This window comes from Halichoeres trimaculatus, unplaced genomic scaffold, assembly GCF_033239565.1.
Source record: "Halichoeres trimaculatus isolate MK-OKI-2021-1 unplaced genomic scaffold, fHalTri1.1 fHalTri1_scaffold_2, whole genome shotgun sequence".
NCBI classification, from domain to species: domain Eukaryota; kingdom Metazoa; phylum Chordata; class Actinopteri; order Labriformes; family Labridae; genus Halichoeres; species Halichoeres trimaculatus.
This window is the reverse complement of record NW_027437180.1, coordinates 12,284,528-12,295,977: the sequence shown is the minus strand read 5'-3', so window position 1 is coordinate 12,295,977 and position 11,450 is coordinate 12,284,528. Positions and strand designations below refer to the sequence as shown.

At 41.0% G+C, this 11,450-nt stretch overlaps 1 protein-coding gene across 1 annotated transcript; it reads right to left on the bottom strand.

Moving 5' to 3' along the window:
• Window positions 1-226: 226 nt before the first annotated feature.
• notum1b (notum, palmitoleoyl-protein carboxylesterase b) lies at window positions 227-9,360 on the bottom strand. Its single transcript, XM_074697105.1, has 11 exons — window positions 8,671-9,360; window positions 7,011-7,063; window positions 6,822-6,917; window positions 6,222-6,282; window positions 5,800-5,858; window positions 3,908-4,010; window positions 3,620-3,811; window positions 3,431-3,528; window positions 3,196-3,343; window positions 3,023-3,070; window positions 227-1,116 (listed from the first exon to the last, which is right to left on the bottom strand). Exons 1-11 carry the CDS (start codon window positions 9,030-9,032, stop codon window positions 777-779), a joined length of 1,560 nt encoding a protein of 519 aa, XP_074553206.1. The 5' UTR covers window positions 9,033-9,360; the 3' UTR covers window positions 227-776.
• Window positions 9,361-11,450: the final 2,090 nt, after the last annotated feature.

Sequence of the window (11,450 nt, the reverse complement as noted above, 5' to 3'; positions counted from 1 at the left end):
TTTTACATACATCACACGTTTGTTTTTATTTAAACCTCTAGAAGGTGTGAGCTACTCTCAAAAAAGACACTTCTTTTTAAGCTCTTAGCCTGAAAAACATTTTAAACATAACGTTGTTTTTTTACAAACATGCATTTTAATATCAAATCTTATGGAGATACTGACAGTTTCTGACAGTTTCTGACAGTGACATGAAGATATATTCATTAGAAAAATATAGATGCTCTTCAAAGTAGCCTGAAGATCCAGAAATAATCTTTGTATCCTTTATTAGTAATATTAGCCATTAAATTAAAATGTTCAAAATGAGGAAAAGCAGCATATTTGGTGGAGGGTTGAAACAGCAGCACTGTGGATGTGTTTCCCTTTAAGATGACGGATGATGGCACCGGATCCCCACAAAACGAACCTGTGCTTCACCGTCTAAACTTTTTCAGACTGTTATGATTATGTCCCACAAATATATTTTCTGTTCATATATAAATCTTTAACTGTATTTGTGTACATCCACATTAATAACATAAAGGCAGTATACATCTCATGAAACCACGTGTTAAAACAAGGAGAATCTGATTCTGTACGATGAGTGAATCAGAGGAAATGTTCTGGTTTGATTCCTCAAACTCATCTCTTTTTTTCTCTCATTCAGTCTTTTTTCTGTTGTTCATTGAAGAATATGTTTGATTCATTTGCAGATTTCTCTTCAGGAGTTTTGTCTTTATATGGAGCACCTTTTTTTATCTGTTGTAGACAGACTTGACAAAAAATATCTGAACTCAGTTCCCGTTATTGAGCATGCCTAGTAGCGTCCTGGGGTCCATCCCCTGCTGCTGAGCCATCTTCTGCACGTCAAAGCCCATGTGCTTCAGGAACTGGATCACGCTCATCTCCTGTCCTGTCAGCTGATCGCGGATCGTAGGGCAGGAGGGGTTACAGTGAGGCCACGGGCAGCTGTCGATCAGATGCAGAGGGCAGCCCCTGGAGGGTGGGGTCCGGTTCCTTTGGTGGTGGTTGCTGTGGCTGCTGTTGGTGTGCCTGCTAACCTGTAGGCTGCGGTCCCAGCAGTGGAGGGCTCTGGGGAGAGAGGTGCCTTTCACCTGAATGCTCATCCAGTGTCTGCAGGGGCAGAAAGACAGGAAGTGATGGAGACAGGAGATATTTTTATACAGTTGGGAAAATAAGTATTAAACGCGTCAAGTTTTTTCTCATCACATTTATTTCCAAAGATGCAATTCAAACAAAATTTCTACCAGACATTGGTATTAACTCAAATAATCCACACATGAAAAGAAATCACAACGTTCAGGTCCATAAATAATGATCATGTGGAATTAAGTGCGATAACACAGGAAAAAAGTATTGAACACGCTAACTGAGACTCATCTAATACTTAGTGGAGAAGTCTTTGTTTGCAATGACAGCTTCCAGACGCTTCTTGTATGTTTTAACTAATGGCCCACACTGCTCAGGTGTGATTTTGGCCCATTCCTCTGCACAGATTGTCTTTAAATCTGGAATATTCTTTGGTGCCCTCTGGTGAACCCTTTTCTTTAGTTCTTTCCACAAATGTTCAGTTGGATTTAAGTCAGGTGATTGACTAGGCCATTCTAACAGATTGATTTTCTTTTTTTGAAACCATTTGAGAGTCAACTTTGCCGTGTGCTTTGGATCGTTGTCCTGCTGGAAGGTCCAGCCACGTCTCATCTTCATCATCCTGGTGGATGGCAGCAGATTCATATCAAGAATTTCCTCATACATGGCTCCATTCATTGCTCCGTCAATTATATGAAGTTTGCCAAAACCATGAGATGAAAAACAACCCCATGCCATGATGCTTCCACCTCCAAACTTCACTGTTGGTTTAGTGTTTTTTGGGTGGTGTGCAGTGCCATTTCTCCTCCAAACATGATATGTAGTATGACAGCCCAAAAGTTCAATTTTGGTCTCATCTGACCAGACAACATTCTCCCAGTATTCTACAGGCTTGTCAAGATGCTGTTTAGCGAACTTTAAACCAGCTTCAACATGCCTTTTCTTGAGGAATGGAGTTTGCGGTCTGAGCATCCATAGAGGCCATGGCGATGGAGTGCATTGCCTATTGTTTTCTCTGTAACAATTGTACCTGCTGCCTCCAAGTCTTTCTGGAGCACTTTCAGGGTGGTCCTTGCCTTTATCCACCATGAGGTGTGTCGTATTTAAATGCTTGGTGAAAAAACAACCTTTGTTATAGGACCATCAATTTGCTCTAGCCCAGCTGATGTTGGTTTGCACTAATTGGAAGTTAAAGTAATAATTACTGAAAGATTTCAGGTGGTATGGTGCATTTCCTTTCCAAAGTATACAGCTTTTCCATGGTATGTTCAATACTTTTTTCCTGTGTTATCTTACTTAATTCCACATAATCATTATTTATGGACCTGAACGTTGTGATTCCTTTTCATGTGTGGATTATTTGAGTTAATACCAATGTCTGGTAGAAATTTCACTTGAATTGCAGCTTTGGACATAAATGTAATGAAAAAAAGTTGACGCGTTCAATACTTACTTTCCCCACTGTAGATATATGACCCCAAACCTGTCTTTTATATGTCTTGGTTCAATCCTGGACAGACTATCGAGACTAATGTTGACATGGAACATACAAAAGTCTAAGATGAAAATAGGAAGAAGTAAAATTTAAAGTTTTTTTTTTTTTGCACTCATCTGTGCCCTCCAGTGGATAAACAGCCTAATTTTAAAACATGTTTTTTGGCACTTTATAGTAATTTACCAGCCAACATACAGTGAACAAAAACTTTTCTGTGATAAGGTCAATTAATAGAAAGCAGCCCAAACTACCACCTGTTGAGACATCACATGCATGACACTAACCGACTAGTAAAAGTATCAAAAATCACTTTAAGGCAGAGAGACGGTCACTGTTACTCCTTCCACGAGCAGACTCAGCAGCTCAGAGTGTAAATAAGATGTTATTTGGGATGATCATAAAGATCAGATGTGCCTGTAATAAAAGTTTACTTACGTTCTGGTGATGAGTTCATGAGAGAGACAGGCTGGAGCAAACATCGCCCTGCAATTTAACCGGAGAATCAAAGTCAACACAACAATCTGGTTTCTTCAAGTGTGTATTATGGTTCTGCCTCCGAGTATGTGTGTGTGTGTGTGTGTTTGTGTGTGTGTGTGTGTCAATCTTACGGTACATCCCGCAGCGTGCTCCTCAGCTCGTGTCCCAGGTTTTGTATGTACCTCCACTGGCCCTCGTGCACCGGCTGTCCCGTCAGGTGGATGTTGTCGACGGTGAGCTGAGCCTCGTCAAACAGCCACTGCACCACAAACACAGGACCTGAGAGGACGAGCCACTGGTCAGATGTTTTATGAAGTATTCCTCTTTATTTTACTTTAAGAAGAAGCTCTTACTGATTTTACTCACTCTTTATTGTTGGGTAGACTTTGTAGCCAAAGAAACATTTCCACTCCTCTCCTACATGAGCCTGTCTGCAGCTCTCTGGCACCAAACCTCCCCAGTACCTGTACAACAGACACACAACACCATGATACAGATACGCTTTAATGTCCTGTTCATACATCCACCGTCCACTCAGCTGTCCACCTGTCCTACCTGATGCCTCTCTTTATGGCCTCAGTGGGTGCACAGCTGATGGTGTCCAGACAGTCTGTGAATTTGTACTGTTTGTTGTCCAGGAACCATCCAGAGTCTGCTAGACCTCTGACCTGCACCCCTCTGTGTCCCTGTGACTTCAGCTGCTCTGCAACATGGTCCACATTCAGCAGGACACCTGTACCCCCCGCACTGAGGAGAAGACGGAGGGATCAGAGGGTTGACACACGTTCTTAAGCCAACACACACACACACACACACACACACACACACATTAAAAAACATTACCTGCTTCCTGCTAAAAGCAAAACCTTGGCGTTGTTGAGACCTTTTGTCAGCAGCTCGTTCACTACCTCCTTAATGATCAGAGATCCCATGAAGGCATAATCACCTGAGAGGGAGAAAATGTATTATATATGTGCAATAACAGCGTGATGATAGTAGTAATAATAATAGTATGTATTAATCAATTATCAAACTATTCAACAATTTCTAGGTCATGATTTTAAAAAAGTTACATAAGATGCGTTTATATTTGCGTTTTCTTTTCATAAGGAGAAGATTTTGACTTGATTCAGGACATTTGCAGAGATGATAATGTGAAAAACAGTTTGGTTTGTTATTCTGTAACTGAGACTAGAACATATTCACAGTGGAGTTTGTCCACATGTGTGGCATGGGCCCCTCTTCAAATGTGATTGGCTGCTCCAGAAACTTATTTTTTGTAGAAATGGTCTTTTCAGGCTTGATATGAGCCACATTTATCAGAAAAGTCCTGAAAATGTCTTATTCCAATATACCAAAAGGTAAAAATGTTGCCTGAGTTGTTTATGACAAAAAGAAACTTATAATGCGGGGACAGAAAATTTGCTTGTCAAATTTTCAAGTAATCCTGGAGTTATTTTTGTCTTATATTGAAATGTAGTAAATTTACGGGACCTTCCAGGTGAATGTGGCTCATATCAAGTTAAAGACTTGCATATCAGTTTCTACACTACATATTAATTAACTCCGCACAAATTTCCCAGAACAGATGTATATGACAGGATCACATTAAACAATGTGATGCCCACTCCTGCACACTGTCTTACAGCAAAAATATATGTTGGCAACATTTCATGCACTCCAATTAAACAATCCAAACATGACCTTATCTCTCTGAACAAAACCAAAACAGCATTTTTAGAAAGTCAGAACACTACTTTTCTTCGTTCAAGACAACTTATTGTTGAATGGAACATGACAACAAGCAAACTCTGTAAAGTCAGACTGTACCATAGTTTAGTAACTACGGTATATTTAGTGTAACTCACAGAATCTTGGTTAGCTATATCCTACCAGTCATCTACCAAGCAGAGCTAACATAACCTCACTCTTCATTTTATTGATAGACATTTGAAACAATACGGTTCAGATATGCGGTACCTGGCAATGGGTACCGGTACTCAACAGTACCAATTATCTGTACATTTTTGTCTTAATGTGGTAAAATTTATCAATTTGTTTAGTAATGATGTATATTTTTTTTCATTTTAACATATTTATTCTTTAATATATAATCTTGCGATGCTGTGTTCATGTCCAGCATGGAAAATTGCCTACTCTTCCACTCCCTCACAGTCACAAGGATACATTTAGATATATAAACATGGTACCTTTAGATTTAACATGAATCGGTACCCAGTACTTTTGACTGAATTCGGTTGGTACCTATAAAAGTACCTGATTCAGTACCCATCCCTATAGACTGTAAAGTTTGAACAGACCACTGCAGAATATCTGCTGACTGTGGGTTGGAATCAACATTATCACAAACAGCTTAATCTGTGTTTTAACCCGTGCTCTATCACTCCCCTGATTAGATTTGTTCTGCTCTTCAGTCAGACAGTTCAGCTCCGTCCACCATCACCACAAAATTAATCCAAGAAATTGTTTTCAGCAGAGAAAAACACAGATTTCTCTTCTGACTGCCAAACTTTATGGCTGGCGTGGTGTGGTGTCTCAGGAACTGGGAGATGTAAATCAATCTAGTCCTGTCTGACCCAAACAGGAAGCTGAGAAATAGCATTTAAGAACAACCTTCTTTGGCACTGATAATCGATATACAGGGACTTTAAACAGATTTCTTTTTCTTTCCTCTGGTGCATCTACAATGACACCATGTTATGTATTGTCCTTACTGTTCTCTGTCTTTGGTGAGGCTCCACTCCACACGTCACTGGAGCAGTAGGGGATGAAGCTGCAGGAGAGATGGAGAAACATCACAGAGCATCATTTATTTGAGTCCGTGTACTGTCAACAGCCTTATGGAAGACAAACAGACACCAGAGTAAAAAACTGTATCTAAAAGCAGTGTGTTGTATGACATCCAACTGCATTTGTGTTTGTGTTTTTGTGTGTGTGGTAACATTACTTTGATTAATGAAAGCACATTCAGTGCAACACACACACAAACATGCACCAACAGTTATTTACGTAGCAGACAGATTTGTAGAAGAGATCAACAGGAAAAGGAAACACACACACACACACACACACACACACACACACACACACACACACACACAGGAGTATCAGTGTGTACAGAGAGAGGGGTTCTTACACCATGTTGGCGTTCCACCAGTGAGGGTTTTCTTCAGGCTGAGGGGATAAAATTCCTGTTCCTGTAAAAGAGTAGGAAAGATGTACCGTTAACTTCTTTTTCCCAGCAAACATCCGGTCAGACTCAAAAAGCTTCAGTTCACATCTTTCAGACTAAACTTGCCAAACCTTGATGTATGGCCTCGTGTTTTGGTGACGTTTGAGGTGTGTGTGTGTTTACTGTCTGTGTTTGTGTGTTTTCCCTGTGGTCACAAAGTCATTAACCTTTCCTGCTTTGGTCAGCGTTTACACACAGTCATTGAAGAGCTCTGTGGCGGCTGAACTGGCCACCAGGGTACAGTTTACTCAGAGCGAGGGGGGGGGGGATCATAAACAAACAAGGGCTTCCCTGACGGCTGCAGAGTTTGACTTTTAAAGATTACTGCAAACTCAGCTGAAGAGGAAACACAAACAGGGATCTATGAATCTCAGGCATTCAAGAAGAAGTTTGTTTTCCTACAGAGAAGAAAAAAGCTCTGTTGGCCATTGCTGAGGTTTTACTGAAGTCGAACACACACCTTCCTGCATGTATGTGTTTTAACATATAAGATGCTGGCGTTACCTGTTCTGGTCTGTGGCCACTTGGTGGAGCTCATCAGTCTCCTCATCGTCTCGTACCTGCTGTCACAGGTCTGTCTGTTGAAACAGTACCATCCACCTGCAAAACACATGGACATACACACGTGTTAACAGCTCACACATAGATGCAGAGTGTGTGTGTTGCTGTGTCTGAGGTGAACATCATCCTCACCCTCTAAGAACAGCAGCCACCTCTTGCTGCCTTTTGACTCCTTGATGTAATACCTGTGAGAGCACAACAAAACAAATCTGTAAATGCCTAGTGTGCCTCACACACACACACACACACACACACACACACACACACACACACACACACACACACACACACACACACACACACACACACACACAGATATAAAAGTGCACACACTCTCTCTTTAGCTTCACAGCAGGGACTCAACCTTTGATCTAAACATAAAAGGTTTGGCTCTGATAACAGTATTTTACTTCTTTTATCGTTTCAGACTGCAGAACAGAGTCATCTTGCTGTTAGCTAACTTTATAACTTGATGATGATGTAATCCTCTTTTAGATCTTCAGCAGTGATGTGAGCTGTTCTTATAGGAGTTACATCAAAGCAGATGGGCAAACTTTAATACCTTAAAATGGACTTGATTGATGTTTTCATGCAATGCTGGTCTGTTTTAACATAAAGTTTTCAGTATTTGTTCAGGAAGTATTCATGCAGCTTAAATGCTTAATTGCTGACAGTACGATCAAATTACTAAGACCTCTCATTGAGCCAAAGCTGTGTGCCAGTTTCACCAAACCAGGGACCAAGGGGCCAAAGTTCAGATCAGACATAACCAAAGTTTCAACCCCCATCTTTCATCTTATGCCACTAAAAATAATCATAGTCTTAACAGTGTGTGTTCACATTTCCTGTCTAGTGCACAAACAAAACCAAAGTTTATCTAGTGTTTAAATGAATGTATTTATCATGGTGTGAAAATGTGTGTGTTCAAAGACACATCTGGGACTGGATTAAAGTTAAGAAATGGTGGGAAAAATTTGCTCCAATAGTAGGATAAGAAGTGTTTGAGGCTAAAAATGTTATGAATGGGTCAAAATTGTCTTAAAAACATCACAAAAGTCAATTTAGATCCTGATCATGCCCTTAAAAACCCTGACATATTTTCCCACATCGCCCCCTAATGGAGAAAGTTTAGAAGAAGCAGAGTTTGCTGATGTTTTAACAGGACATAACAGTGTAGAAAAATGACCACATATCATTTGGTTTCATGAATCATTTGAAAGACAGGTGAGGTTTGAGTTTATAACTCTGTGATGATGGCTTAAGTGTGTTTAACGGCACTTAGTGACTGATGTTAGAAATAGTTAACACAATGTGCTTTTTAATGATAATAATGAAAAAAAGAATGTTTATATGAGTTGATATCACTGTTTACAATAGATTATCAGGGTGTCTATCAGTCAAAGCTGCATTTGATGAACATGTCTTTGAGGATCTGAGTTAAAATGTCTAATTTTGTGCTAAAGTCTATAATTAATCCTGTGCAGGCCCGTCTGAGGGATTTAATTCAAGTTAATAGGGATGACTGATGATCCTGACATAAAGCTGCTATTCCACTTGGAGGACCTCTCACCTATTTAAAGAGGGAACATCTGCCTCCCAATCTCATTCTCTCTGATCCTTTGCTCACATCAGAGGTAACAAGAGAGTGAATGTTCGGTGTGACTACAACTCAACCAACAAGCCTCTGTGCCTTTCCCCCAAATTCTTCTCATACTAAACTGAAGTCCAGAGCCCCCAAACAACATGCCAAGTGACCAAAATAGTTAGAAAGCAGTTCAGGCTGCTAACTCACCCTGCTGGTGACCCGTCGTTGCAGGTCACAGATGTATTCTTTAAAAAGTGCAGCTTCATCTCTTGATCCAGCTTCTGCGCAGAGCATGGGTACAGAGACTGCGCCAGGTTCTTAATCTGCACCATGAAGTTGTCCATGTTACCTTCTACTGCTGTAAAGTCCAAAGGGAAGCTCTCTGCTCCATCTATCCGCTCCCTGTAAGCCGGAGTCTGCTGCTGCTGCTGTACCCTCCGGGTTTGCGTCCGACCTCCGTGCGCTCTCTTCGCCTCCACCGGTGCGCTCATGTGGATGAAGAGCAGCAGCAGACAGGAGCGCACCGCGGACGGACCGGCTGAGCCCCTCACCACACTGAGGCTCTGCATTTCTAATTGTTACTGATCGACGTCTCTCTGGAGTGTAGGTGGAAAGCGAGTCAAGCTCAGCATATCCTTGGAGTCGAAGTTAAAGTTATTTGAAAAAACGCGAGGACTTCTGGGGAGCTGGTGAAAGGTGTGCAGAATAATCTCAGTTTTCGGTTCTCCATGGTGCCCCGAGAGATAAAGAGTCGGTCTGAAGATCACCTGGAAAACCCATGAAGGTCCAAGCTCATTTCGGCCCTGAAATCATCCAGGAAAAGCGTCATTACGCGTCAAGTCCCTGCATTGAAACATTCAGCTGAGGTCTCCTGACAACCTGTTGGCTCTCTGTTCAGTTCTTCATGAGCTGCGGACAAACTGGAAATTTATTTGAAGCCCCCCCTGCCCTCCCCATGCCCCGCGTGCTTCTCAATCCTGCGGGCCAATGGTTATTATAGTTGGCTGATGCTCCTCGCGGGGCGTCGGTCTCACACCAAGAGCGCGCGCATGCCTGGCACGCCCCCTCGGTCGGTTTGCTCCTTTGATGTTGTGTCATCGTATGGCGGCTCTGCCTTTGAAGTGTCTTTGATTGAATGTAGTGTGTGAGGCTGCAAAGGGTCAAAGCATGCCTGTGTCCAGCACGAACAAGTTTCCAACGATACACAAAAGTTCACATTATAAACTTGAGTTCGTTGGATTAAAAAAATCTTTTCGAGATTTTATCTAGTACAAGTTTGTGGTCGTCAGTCTTACTTTCAGTACACATCTTTTTAAATGATACAGGTCAGATATCTTTCCATTTTGTGTTAGCCTTTCACTCTGAAGTCAGTTTTCAAACGTGTATCTTCTGTTGCTTTTCAAGACATAAAAGCTCCACTCTTATACTTCGAGACAATTTTAAATAATCTTTTAAATCAGTGTTTAAAAGCAGATCTTTCATCTGTGAGTCTTCCACTGGGCAACATATGGCAATCGTATGTTTGGTTAAAGTACAACCAAAAATACCCTCATAGAAATTTGCAGTTATACATGAAAGGACCTCTGTTTTAAAATGTGTATCTGTTCACCATCAATTAATCATTGAGTGAAAATCCTTTTGATGTTGTTTTTTTGTTTGTTTTTTTGTACAAAATGTTAAAATCCAACAGATTTTCAGTTCAGATGCCTTTGTGTGCCAGCACTCCAGCCAGGCAGTTTTGAAGTTTCTGGCCTGCTGAGCGAGGAAGGAAACTGATTGTTTGTTTGTTTATTCAGACGGTGGCAATTTCCCCCCTGAACTGAGAACTGCATTCACCTCTCTCTTTCTTGTTCTCAGGTGGACTGCGACTCTAAACTTTGCAGAGGTGCTCATTCAGTCAGTCGCTTGAGTGTCCTGTGAAGCACAGGCCTGACACCTCTCCATCTGTTGGCAGCTCATGCCGTGTGGTCTCTTCAATCTGATTCCAGCTTTGATCCAATTAGATTCTTTTTTCTGGAGAAAGAAACAGTCCAGATTCTTTGTTTCTGAGTGGGCTGTCTGTCAAACTCCATATGGTGTATACATTTATAAAGTCATACATATGGGACACAGATTGGATGTGTTGTTGCCAGTTTACAGACAGAATCAATCTTTCTTCCTGTGAGGGTTCCTGCTGTTAATGTGGGGAGGCTTGTTTAGCCACATGGTAGAGAACATAGTCTAGACAGGAAACCTGATCATATTTTAGGTATTCCTGTTGTCACTTGCTGTATTTTTGTAATTAAGCTTGTATGCCCTATCTGAATGCTTGTCTGTTTGATGTTTTCTTTAGTCGTACTGTGGGAAAGAACTAAGGTAGTGTGAATATCATGTGGTGGAATTAAAGGTTGATATTAATGATCCACATCACAAGGATTACACTGACAGAGTTGAATTGGAGTGTTTTTATCCTTCTGATAAACTTAAACAAGAAAATATAAACTGCAAAGTTTACCAGGAAAACCTGTTCGTGTTTGGCAAAACCTTGTTTTGATGTTCTGTGTATTTCTAGCAGCAATTTTCTAAAAAATGTCCGGGTCAACAGTTTTAACAGAAAGAAATCTTACATTTATTTATCTATTCATTTTAATGTCATTTAACCAGGAAAATCTTGTTGGGTTTATCAATCTCTTTTTCAAGTGTCCCGGCAGCAGCACATTCCAGCAAAGTTAAACACACAAACAGCATAAAATTTAAAAACACATCAACATATTCTGGCCCACATAACAGAAAGTCATCTGTCAAAACATCTACAAGCTCTCTCAAACTCAAATTTTCCTGCAACAAACTCCAAGCAGTAGGAGCAGGGTATCTAAAACCTCTCTGTTTCAACCAACGTGAGCAAGCAGAGAGCAGTTAAAATAAATTAGGGACTTTGGCTTCATGATCAACCTCAAAGCTCCACTGTGAACAGTATCCACAGAATATAGTCTCTGAGATGATGCATG

Bases quoted from the DNA above. Each gene is read 5' to 3' on its own strand.
- notum1b (XM_074697105.1), bottom strand. From the start codon at position 9,032: ATGCAGAGCCTCAGTGTGGTGAGGGGCTCAGCCGGTCCGTCCGCGGTG. The intron at 6,918-7,010 runs GTGAGGATGATG...TGTGTTTTGCAG, and splicing joins GTGGCTGCTGTTCTTAGAGG to GTGGATGGTACTGTTTCAAC. The intron at 6,283-6,821 runs GTAACGCCAGCA...ACTCTTTTACAG, and splicing joins GTGGCCACAGACCAGAACAG to GAACAGGAATTTTATCCCCT.